The following is a 12,220-nucleotide window of genomic DNA, read 5'->3' on the forward strand; positions in this document are numbered from 1 at the left end:
ATCCCATTGCATCCACCTTTAAAGAGGTGCATCGTAAGAACCCCAGCGTGAGACACGAGATTGCAGCCCACGAGAAGCAACTGACAATTCACCACAAACGAAGGGAAAGCCAAACCGGGTAAACCAAACCCGGTCCAGAATCTGTACCCGTAAACCACAGAGTAAACCAGCGTCGTCGATAGAATCGCTAGAATCTGGTACGACTGCGAGAATTCGAGCCAGAGGAACGACGTGAAGGCCATGGCGGAGTTGCAGAAGAGCTGAGACACGGCGAGTCTCCGGCGACGCAAAACGGAGAAGATCGTACGGAACATGTGGAGGAAACGTGTGAGGTAAAATGCGTACGACCAAAAGAAGACACGACCGGAGGGACGAGTCCCGAGAGGGAAACAGAGAAGCCACTGTAGAGGAGTGGCGGTTTTGCTCCGTCTCCAGAACCACCGTGTGTCACGGATCTCTGCGGCGGCGGAGAGGAGGATTCCGGCGAAAATAGTGGCGGAGAGAATTGACATGAGAAGGCTGTGGAGTTCGGGGATGTGTCCTAAAGGAACGGAGCGGTTACGGCGGAGTAAGGCGGAGAGGATGATGTGGAGGGTGGAAGAGACGGCGATGTAGAGAGATATTGAGGTGAAGAGGAAAGACCACGTGGAGCCCCATGATTGGCTGTTGCTCCAACGGAACCCGACGATGTATGGATGCTCGGAGAGGTAGTATGTGAGAGAGTTGATCAGAGCCGTTGACATGGTTTGATTTTGATCGGACGGTGTCGGTGATGGTGGTGATCACGGTGACTCTTCTTCTTCTTCTTCTTCTTCTCTCGACTGTGTCTCTTAGTATATGTGTGCGACTGTGCGTGCATCTTTTTACATATTTAAGCTTTGTTTTTTTCCAATAATTGGTGTAACTNTGCATCGTAAGAACCCCAGCGTGAGACACGAGATTGCAGCCCACGAGAAGCAACTGACAATTCACCACAAACGAAGGGAAAGCCAAACCGGGTAAACCAAACCCGGTCCAGAATCTGTACCCGTAAACCACAGAGTAAACCAGCGTCGTCGATAGAATCGCTAGAATCTGGTACGACTGCGAGAATTCGAGCCAGAGGAACGACGTGAAGGCCATGGCGGAGTTGCAGAAGAGCTGAGACACGGCGAGTCTCCGGCGACGCAAAACGGAGAAGATCGTACGGAACATGTGGAGGAAACGTGTGAGGTAAAATGCGTACGACCAAAAGAAGACACGACCGGAGGGACGAGTCCCGAGAGGGAAACAGAGAAGCCACTGTAGAGGAGTGGCGGTTTTGCTCCGTCTCCAGAACCACCGTGTGTCACGGATCTCTGCGGCGGCGGAGAGGAGGATTCCGGCGAAAATAGTGGCGGAGAGAATTGACATGAGAAGGCTGTGGAGTTCGGGGATGTGTCCTAAAGGAACGGAGCGGTTACGGCGGAGTAAGGCGGAGAGGATGATGTGGAGGGTGGAAGAGACGGCGATGTAGAGAGATATTGAGGTGAAGAGGAAAGACCACGTGGAGCCCCATGATTGGCTGTTGCTCCAACGGAACCCGACGATGTATGGATGCTCGGAGAGGTAGTATGTGAGAGAGTTGATCAGAGCCGTTGACATGGTTTGATTTTGATCGGACGGTGTCGGTGATGGTGGTGATCACGGTGACTCTTCTTCTTCTTCTTCTTCTTCTCTCGACTGTGTCTCTTAGTATATGTGTGCGACTGTGCGTGCATCTTTTTACATATTTAAGCTTTGTTTTTTTCCAATAATTGGTGTAACTAAATGGCCGGTCTTGTCATGAAAGCAAAATAATGTGGACCAATATTAATTGTCATATTAAATTTTCGATGTGAATTGATTTTGTTAAACGTTAATGAAAATTACGGTACTCTTAATTGAATTTGACTGTATAGTCGAAATAGCAAACTATATTTGAATAGGAAAGTTGGTATGCGTCACGTTGATCGTTAGATTAGATACATTACCATACTCGCAATAAAACAAATCCTAATCTAGGAAAAAAGCAGGTGGGAAAACCAAAGAAGAAACTCTCTGGACAGACACTGTGTATGTTTATGTCTTCGTGGTTAAGAGTTTAATTAGTTTACTCAAGGAGGGGTAGATGAGAAAGAGAGCATTACTAAGATGAGAAAATGTTAAAACAAAATGTAAACATCGGAATATGCGACCGGGCGATTGTTACGAAGATGAATCATCGGTAAGACACAGTAACGAGTTATTAATTATTTCACACGATTTGATGACCAGCTAAGATATAGATCAAGATAATAATTTGATACGTATCGAATAAATTTAGTAAATTTCTTTTGTCCTAATTGTTGTTTTGGCATTACGTACGCGTTATAGTACTTCTTTTTATTCTTATGAGTAAACAAAACATTTATTGCGTTTACGCACCAGAGAAAGGATTATCCTAATCAGTATTTATGGAAGGAACTGTAATATACTCCATCTCTTTCACTATGAGTAATTAGCTTTTGTCCACATGATATTATTTCCAACAAAGTGACTCTTTTTCTTTTGTCTCATTTTCCATAAGACTCGTGTGGCCTACCAAACTCAGATTTTTTAGTTTACACGGTCGTAATTCATTTCCTCGTGAATTAATCAAAAGGAGACTTGGACGGTGAACATACAACAACTACTCCCACGCATAACATGCTCTCCCAATCAATATAATAAGTCCGACGAAATCATTATTAAGCATATGTTATACATGTTCTATTTAGAAACTTATACTATCATTTAGAAGCTATATGGAAAACGGATATATACTTGGTTTTTATAAGAACACAACGAACGAATACATAATTTATACATAAGGGGGTTTGATATATGATAGAGGTTTATTACAGCAGTACATTACAAATGATTCTTTTTATCTACTCTTCGAAATTACATAAGCCGCACTATTAGAACCTTTTTTTTTTGGTTTATTTACCTAGAAAGATTATGTAATTATCAAAATTATTGTTGTACACAATTTTGGGGTCAGTTTTATCTTCCTCAGGTTAGGTAGGAGAATGAAACACCAAAAAAATCAATTGTGTAGAGTTCCAAGAATCTTGGAAACAGCAGCAGAAGGTTTGGGATTAAACAGCTTCTTCAGCTCATCGTACCTCCCAACATCAAAATCCTGAGTTTTCATCAGTTTCCTCTGTCTAGCCTCAAACCTGCTTTGGTAAAACCCTTCAAAGGAAGGCTCCCTCGATGTCTTGAGGAAAAAAGTGTAACCCGCCATGAAATATAACGATGTGACATAGAAACAGATTGGCTCCATAACATCCCATGTGAGATCCCAGAACGTTAGCCTCATGAACCCTGCGGTCTGGATGATCAAGTAACCTAGACCAGCCCAAAGCTCTCTTCTCACCAAAGAATGTGCTTTCTCGTCGATGACCGTCTTCATGGCTTCAAGCTCTTTTAGTTCTTTTCTTCTTGGGTCATTTGGGTTACGGATCTGTGGTAAAGGAAGCAGGCCCTCGATGGACTTGGTTACCTGATCACACACAGGACAAAGACAAAAATCAGAAAACTGTTGAGCAAAACAAGAACTTCACCTCTTCTTTTAAGATTTAATGACATGATATAACATTCAAAACACACAAAACAGCTTAGGATCAATGATACTAATGACTAATTTTTGAATTAATCCACCCTCATAAGAAAAGGCACCGATGATCATAGAAACCATAGAAACAGAGTCACCCAAAATGACCAGTTATGCAATTTTCTTTTGTTACTAGAGAAGAAAAATATGATTGGAAAAAAAGTAGTGGTCTCCATTGAAAGTGTTCCTCTTTGTCACCACCTCAAAACTGGGGACCCTCCTACGTGCCTCTAGGTGACACAGAGGTTTCTGAATCTCCTGTTGAGAATTCGATGCACAAGAAAAGAATACAACCGTAACAAAAACAAAAAAAAAAAACTTATCAGTTTCCATAGCTTCCAAATCAAATCAAACCAACAAAGAAACGTACAAAAAACTTTGAAGGAATCTAACTGTTCTTTTGTCTAACACACGCACAACAAACACGAAGGTCGTATGATGCAAATGGAAGAGAAACATAAAACAAAGAGGAGGAAGAAAGATGTTATACCTGATCAGGTCTTAAACAAACAGAATCTCCCAAAACGATGACACTTCCAGAATCGTCAAGCATCTTAGCGATCCAAGGTCCTTGAGAAGGATCCAACGAAGAATCACTACAAACACGTACGAAATCAGAGTAACGAATCCATATTTTCCCGGTCTCCAAAAGCTTCGTTTTGACAACTTCGATCTCTGATGCTCTTAGCAACTTCTTAACGTCTTGCACCGTAAGCCCCAACGACTCCGTCTCCTCCTTCTCCTTCTCCACCATCCGATGATGAGAAAGCCCGTCTAATCGAATCCGGTCCTTGTTCACATCCATTTCTCGAAGTTTCTCAATCAAACCCTCCCCAATCGACATCTTCATAGTACCACTATCCACCCGACTCATGGAGTCTTTGTGCAAAAACCTCCGAGAAATCTTCAAATCACCAGGCTCTGGATCAATCGTGGCTTCTCCTAGATCATTAGGAACCCTAGTTCTCACGGATAACGAAGAAGACGAGATACGACAGTTCATTAAACCCTGCGACCCCATTTTTGACATATTGAACAAACGATGCGACAACATCTTATTCATCATCACCATTGCAAATACAAAGAGAGAAAGAAAAAAAGAAGAAGAATGAATTTGATTTTCAATAAACTTAGATGAGAAAATTGAAACAGCAAGTAAAGAGCTTTATATAGGTAACCAAAGTCCTCTGTTACAGAACAGAACATTACGTTAACTCTTTCTCTCAAAGTCTTTGTTGTGGGGAAGATCATACACGTCAGCAGAGATATCACGAGATATTCAATATAACGCTGCCTTTTTCGTGAATATGAGCTCGAGATTTTGATAGCTGACTACCGTCCACGTGGTTGGATTTATGTTGATGATACGGCGGTGCCTCCATAACCGTCCGATATACCTTTCCTCTTTTTTTTTTTTTTATAATTAATATCTCAAATAACTTTTTTGAAAAACAGATTTAGGAAAAAAAGGCAAAAACGTGTCGCCACATTTTCTGTTTTATCTTGTTTACAATGTAGTTAATGAGAAGTTTATGTTTATCTCTTGCATTTAGTACGTCAATGGTAATACTAAAGAGATCATTATTATTTTGGATGATGTATTAATGTCTATATAAGGAAACCGAGTTTTTTTTGTTTAAAACAATGACGTGGTGACACATTTTTCTGTTTTTTTATCTTTTATTACAACTAGTAAGTGTGATGTAATCATGTGTGTGTATGGTAATTTTGAACACACGGACGTGTCGCCACATTTTCTGTCTTATCTTCAAAAATGGTGAGTTACACAATTTACAAGAAATATAAAATTTTGTGTGTGTAAACGAATATTATCATCGGTTTGTATCTAAAATACATTATGAACGGGTTTAATACAAATTGGTGAGGTTTTATTTGTTGGTTTAAAGTTTTGGTTTATATGGCGCTTGTAAATAATGAGCTCTTGGATTCATTTCGTCAAATGAGTAAGATTACCCTTAAAATGGTAATATCTCTAAATATAATTTAGTCTTATCTCCAAAGATTAATCATGATTCTTGGATAACCTGTAAGACTAATGAAATATATAATATTAGTAAGAATCATGATTAATGTTTGGAGATATGACTAATTTATATTTATAATTTTAAAATCTTTAAATATAAATTAGTCTTATTGTGTGGGATAATTATATATTTCATTTCACTTAGAAAAACAATAAGAGAAACGCATGGTCCTTTTTTATTTTTTTAAAAGAGCATCACTGGGATGATACATGTTGAAAACAAACACATAAATACAAAATTATATTTTTATAGATTTTTTTTTTCTCTCTAGTTTATTTACTTTAAATCCATTTAGCAGATATACTTCATGTATTTTCAACTAATCAAATATAGACAACTTTTACCAGATTGGCTCAACATATATGTTTGTGACAGAATCAACTTTGGATTCAAATTTCACATTAAAAACATAACTCTAAATTCAATTTTTACTGAATCCATATACTGAGACACCAGCAAAACAAAAAAAAATATACAACTTTGCCATTTATTATATTGAAATTATCACGTTTACATTTCGAATTAAAATGATAGATCTGATGTTCACGTTCAAATCCAAATACATGTAGTCGTGGTTATACTGCTAATCCAAATTCATTCAAACTCTAAATTAAAAAGAGTGAAGTCTTTTCAAGCAGGAATTCCTCATTTAGAAAGGGAAGTGAAGGCTTAACTGATGTCGTAACATCTTCTCATGTGATTTTTTTTTTATTCTTTTCAAATTATCATTATAATTTCATATATATGGTAAAACAAGATTTGACTCTCTTTTTTTTGTGCAGTTAATTCATCTTATTAACTAAAGATAAATCGGTGTTCTGAAACGTTTTCTTGACGGTGACTTGAAAAACATTTTATTTAAGATGACACAATATGATATTGCCGTGGTTGACGAAGTTCTGGACTATGTGGAGCTGTGCCAGCTTCGATACATTTTGAACTCGATCCCAAAGTCGGACATAATCATCATTGGTTGCAAATATAACATCCAATTTGCACATTGGACTTTAAACCGGGTAACATTTGTTCACATAAAATAATTTTTTGAAGTCTTTCAAGATTCTTCAACTTTTTCTCAAATTTTCTTATTCATATTTCTTTATCTTATATTTGTATTAATAGAGTATTATATAATATATTAGATATTTGAAAGTAAAATAAAAAAACCGTATTAAATTTTATATGAAATGATATTTTTAATAAAATAACAAAATGCTAATGTGACAATGAAAGATAGATGGTATAATATATGAGAGTCTATTTTATTTGTTATAAAAACACATACGTAAAAATATTTACTTATGTTAGTTCATATTTTACATATGTTTTGCTTATTTTTTGTTAATATCTATTTAATATTTCAAATAACCAAAAATGACTAATTTGCTGCCATATATAAACAATCACACCTACGATTTTATATTTATATAGAATTTAATGTAAACTATATTCAATGTATCAAACAATCAAATAATTTACATTTACATATATAGATGATTTTATCATAGTCATAAAATAATATAAAAAAAAAAAAAAAATACATATTATCTATGTATTGCATGGGTAATTGCAGTTTTCCTCAGATCCTAATTTTGTGAGGCAGTTTTCCTACGCTTTCATAAGTTCCTATTTCTTTATATCTTACGAAATTATCCCTTCTACTTAATCATAAATATATACATAAACATAAAAGACGAAGAAAATCAGTCATCCATTTGGTGAAGAACTTAATGAGATTTGGGGGTCGGTTTAGAAGATCTTACCGTGAGATGGAGAGTCGACATCACAACAAAGAGGAACGACCATGATTCAACGACGGAGAGAAAATCTTTGTAAGATTCAGATTTTCAAGGTTAGATTTATATTTTCCAATTAAAATGATAGATCTGATGTTCACGTTCAAATCCAAATACATGTAGTCGTGGTTGTACTGCTAATCCAAATTGATGAAGATTAATTATTATTATATTGTTGTGTGTTTAAGTTAAGATCATGTATTCATTCAAACTCTAATTAAAATATGCGTTGCTATGTACCTATGCGTGAACATATTCTTCTTTTATATCCAGTACTCAACGATAATCTCGGTTCTAAGTTCTAACTAGGATATTCGAAAACTTGGATTCCTGTAACTCTTTAAGACATTATTATAGACGTGTCACTTTGTATTTATATATTAAGAATTGAAAAAAAAACACGACTATTTTGACCTGCGATCGTAATGGTTATCACGGTGACGTAATAATAATTCTTAATGCATCGGTTCTCTTATATGTCCGAATCTAAAAACAATGCTGAATGCATATGCTAATTTGTTTAGTTGCGCAAGTGGCGAGTTTCCAGCTGCAAATTATGCACTTTAAAGACTATATACTACCACAGTACCACCTATATATCATATGGAATTCTTCTTATAGTTATTAATTATTATATGATCGATGATTACCACTACAATTTTTAATTTTTTTTTTTTTTTAAACCAACTATTATTTTTCTTATATTTACATTAGAACTCTTTACTTAAGATCAGCTGTCTAGTTAAAATATTCACAGTAAATAATATTAAGGGATTAACATATATACATTCATTTCATTTCCTGATAACAACAGTTTTAACATTTCGAAATAATTCCCTCTTGTCGTATTATAAACCACAACATCAACGAAAGAAGTCAGATTCTGTAATTTTTACTTTTTCTTTTATTCATTTCACGTAAGTATATTGTTGAGAATGTGATATTCTTATTAGACGAATATATGCACATGGGATATATGGATAGGAAATAAACTGATCACACAGAAAGAAACATGAAAGATATTATTGAGAATAACAATCCAAATTAAAGTGTTCATCACGCTAGCTAGTAGCTACCACAAGACACGTAAATTCCGAAAACAATGGAGGCCATTACACATTGCTTACACACCATTAAATTTCTAAACAAATAAAACGGCAAGTTGGTGTGTATACCCGTACACGTACGGAGCAAATATAAGGCAAATCCTTGTAAAATCCGATCGTACAATAACATGCTCGTGTCGAATATAACATGATTGCAATAAAAGAGTTGGCATGCAAATTTATGCATATGGCCATTTGGGTTTCGGGTTGGTGGCATATATCTTCTCCTATAAAGACTGAAATTGACATATAAATTTGTTGGTTTATACTTTATATGAACGGCGAGTTATATACATTATCGTGTTATTTAGCTGGATGTGATGTGTCTGCTCGTTAAATCAGCATTATTAATTCATTTCACCGTACTTGTTGTGTAAACACTGTAATCAGTGGCGGAGCCAGACCCACATTTTAGAGGGATTAAAATATATTTTTTTTTTTGTAATAGGATAAAAATGCAAAACTTAGGAGGTTAAAATGAAAATTTATTTAGTTAATGAGTACAAATGTAAACTTTTAGGAGGTTCAAAATGAAAATTTTGATTTAAATGGAGTCAAAATGTAAAATGTGAAGGATCAAATTTTTTTAAAAAAGTTTACTGGGGTCAAAATAGAAAAGTTAATGGGATCATTTTATAATTTCTACCTAAAAATATACCAAAACAAAAAATTGAAGTGTATTCGAATCTTTACATTCATTTTAAATTAACAACATGACTCCATCAGTATTCGATTTCGATTAAATATATAATTCAATAATTCTTTGCAATAAATGCAAGAGCTCAAGAATAACAACGAGATATTTTCGAATTTTCATACACATTCAACGTAGTTAGTTACCAAAATATTAGCTTCACAATCACACTTGTCCGAGAAAGCAAAAAGAAGAAGTCATTTTAGAATCCATTGCCAGTCACGGAGAGAACTATGCTGTAGTAGAAGACCCATGTTGTGCTTTTTGTCCACCAGCAGGCACTTGGTCATCAGAACTTACCATGCCATGAACACCTTGAGATGGAGGACTGGTGTTCGATGAACTACTTTGTGGAGCCTGCAAAATTATTGTCATTATGTGTCACAAAATAAAACTAAATATGGACTCTTAAAGCTTTTTGCTCCATTAACACTTAACATTGATTGTGCAACGGAGGTGCAGGTCTTTAATATAGGATCTATTTTAATTAGATTATAAATACACACCTTTTCAAGAGGCGGCTGACAAGAGAATATGGCACTGAGATGGGACACAAGTCCTGTGAGATTGGATGTGGATTCAACCCAATTCCGGAGATAAGAACAATAGACATAACCATTTGTATTGACACTTCGTAGATCATCCCTGATGCTTCTTCCACTGGAGGGAGTCACGAACACGAGGGACGGGTACCAGGATAAAGCTTGTATAGCCGGATGATGACATTGACGTCGTGGTAGTATTTTCCATCATAGCTATAAGGGACCACTCCAGATACGATGAGATTATCCACCGCTTCCAGGTAATAATAACTCTTTCGCAATCCCGATGAATCTTGCTAGTTGCTCTTCCGTACCGATGATGAATTCATCTAAACAAGGATGTCTTCGATATCGCAAATTAATCTAATGGGGTCACAAGTATATTAATTCAGAACGCTGAGCCAAAATTGACGAACGAACAAAGAAAAAGAAAAAACTTTTATAAAAAAATCCTGTTGATTTTGTTTGTCTAGGCACCAAAGGAAAACATATGTAAGTCCATATATGTTGTACTTATGTTTTGTACATATTTTACATATGTTTTGCTTATTTTTTGTTAATATCTATTCAATATTTCAAAGAATAAAAAATAACTAATTTATTGCCATATATAAACAATCACACCTACCATTTACATTTATATAGAATTTAATGTAAACTATATTCAATCAAATCTATTGTTGATGAAAATTGAGACGGTGGAAGCAGAAAATAGAGGCTCTCATGATTCAATTCTTTTTTTTTAAGGAAATGATGAAAAAAAGAATCAGTATATATTAGAAAATATATGAATAAATTTGACACTTTATGATTAATATTCACAACCCCCTTATCAAAATTAAACCAAAATTCTGTCGATAATAATTTTTTTCTCAACTACTAATAGTATATACACATATATCTACTAAACTATTTTTTTAGAAACATCTAACATTATTAAAAAAAACAATATATGCTTTTACTTAAAAATAATAAAACTTCACCCAAAAAAACTAAAAATAATAAAAATTGCAAGGAAGGTATTCCTTATGTTGGGTTCATTTTGGGTTTCGTTGGGCCTGTTGTTCTATTTTCTATTTCTGGTTTAAATAAATGAGATAGCTAAGCGTTTAAAAAAAAAAAGAGTTAAATTTGGGTCTTATGAGTTAAATAAAAAGCCCAATAACTTTGTCGGTTGTATCTGTGGGGGATATAAAACAATGTTTCTAGGGTATGATGTTTCCTACAAAGCCCAATCCCGAAACAAATTTTGCAAATCAACAACTTTTTGAGAGGAAAGGTGGTATGTTGTTTCGTTGTTGATCGAATCTCTTTGTTTTGTCGAAATCTTGAAAAGATTAATCTTCAAATGATAGTTAGATTTTAGCTTCAGAGGTTGATCATTCCCACCCTGATTTGGTGAATCACTCACTTTTGCGTTTCAATTCTCTCTGGAAATAAATTAGGGTGTCTGTTGATATATATATATGCATTTTTTGTCTGTCCTCAAAAGCATGCATGGTGAATTTGATAGACGTTCAGAATTGCGGTGTAGTGTTGTTGGGCTATTAGGATCTCAATTTGAATCTAATCCTCCAGTATATATTTTTTTAATTAGGTTTTTGGTGAGAGAGATTTTCCAAGAATGTCGTCTGAGTGTCATGGCCCCCATAGGCGTTGGGGCATCAGGTTTAATGTAATTGGATTTCTGATTTTCCAAGATTTTGATTTTGATTTTTTTTTAAAAAAACAAAACACGAACGTCATATATTATGGTGGTTTTGAAGGACGGATACCCATATCGCGTGGACCCTATAACAGGCAAGCCCTATAGCGTTCAACTATCTACCTTCCAGCCGGGTGAGCTGAAGAAGCTGCTGGGGTTGCCCCCTATTATGTTGATGATGTTGATTATACACTGCCGCCCATCGTAGAACCTTTTACCATTCCTGACTCTCCCGTACCATCGGGACAGCCATTGGAATCTCTAAGATATCCTATATACGAGAAGATTACACCTGAGGTATTTGTTTTTTTTTGGTCCTTGATTTTAATTACTAACCTCTCTCTCTCTCTCAATCAATCAATCTTATCAGGACTTACTTGGCAAAGTTGGACTTCATTGCTACAATCTTCAAAAGGTATCTCTCTCTCTCTCTTTTTGTTTTCCCCTCTTGGCATCTCTCGACTGTGTCTTGTCTACTATATTATTGATTTCTTTCTTTCTATCGTCTTATTTTGTTGAGGGCACAAACTTCCAATATGTGATTGGAGCTGGGATTATCCGCAAGGATACTGGAATACTTCCTTCCCTTGTACGCAATTCCACTGGCGACACTTCCTTAACCAAATTCGAATCAAGGGTTGTATATAATGAGGTTGAGGAGAAACGTTGCTCGACTATGATTACCACGCTCTGCA

The 12,220-nt window shown here is 35.6% G+C and overlaps 3 protein-coding genes across 6 annotated transcripts in view; all 3 read right to left on the reverse strand.

The window, feature by feature from the left end:
* Positions 1-879, reverse strand: part of LOC104729494 (elongation of fatty acids protein 3-like) — a 6,906-nt gene extending 6,027 nt beyond the window's left edge. For 2 of the 3 annotated variants that reach the window (XM_019233389.1, XM_010448435.2), the window contains exon 1: positions 17-878. In XM_019233389.1, the coding sequence (XP_019088934.1) occupies positions 17-743 (727 nt within the window). In that variant the 5' untranslated portion in view covers positions 744-878. Of the gene's footprint in view, positions 1-16 lie in introns of all 3 variants that reach the window. The other variant, XM_019233390.1, reaches the window with a different exon arrangement.
* On the reverse strand, positions 831-1,814 carry LOC109127892 (elongation of fatty acids protein 3-like). Its single transcript, XM_019233457.1, has 2 exons — positions 906-1,814; positions 831-847 (listed from the first exon to the last, which is right to left on the reverse strand). Exons 1-2 carry the CDS (start codon positions 1,621-1,623, stop codon positions 831-833), a joined length of 735 nt encoding a protein of 244 aa, XP_019089002.1. The 5' UTR covers positions 1,624-1,814.
* On the reverse strand, positions 2,787-4,837 carry LOC104729495 (calcium uniporter protein 1, mitochondrial-like). Of its 2 annotated transcripts, XM_010448436.2 has the most exons (3): positions 4,128-4,837; positions 3,839-3,895; positions 2,787-3,526 (listed from the first exon to the last, which is right to left on the reverse strand). In XM_010448436.2, the coding sequence occupies exons 1-3, from the start codon at positions 4,707-4,709 to the stop codon at positions 3,068-3,070; spliced, it is 1,098 nt and encodes a 365-aa protein (XP_010446738.1). In that variant the 5' UTR covers positions 4,710-4,837; the 3' UTR covers positions 2,787-3,067. The 2 variants fall into 2 exon arrangements, with proteins under 2 accessions (XP_010446738.1, XP_010446739.1); XM_010448437.2 differs by lacking the exon at positions 3,839-3,895 and having other exon boundaries at positions 2,826-3,526; positions 4,128-4,833.

Source organism: Camelina sativa, chromosome 12 (assembly GCF_000633955.1).
Source record: "Camelina sativa cultivar DH55 chromosome 12, Cs, whole genome shotgun sequence".
NCBI classification, from domain to species: domain Eukaryota; kingdom Viridiplantae; phylum Streptophyta; class Magnoliopsida; order Brassicales; family Brassicaceae; genus Camelina; species Camelina sativa.

What these genes read in the sequence shown, in the direction of transcription:
- LOC104729495 (XM_010448436.2), bottom strand. Translation starts at nt 4,709, where the DNA reads ATGGTGATGATGAATAAGATGTTGTCGCATCGTTTGTTCAATATGTCA. An exon ending in TTTGTTTAAGACCTGATCAG is followed by an intron (nt 3,896 to 4,127) that starts GTATAACATCTT and finishes AATTCTCAACAG; the next exon opens with GAGATTCAGAAACCTCTGTG. An exon ending in GGAGGGTCCCCAGTTTTGAG is followed by an intron (nt 3,527 to 3,838) that starts GTGGTGACAAAG and finishes GTGTGTGATCAG; the next exon opens with GTAACCAAGTCCATCGAGGG.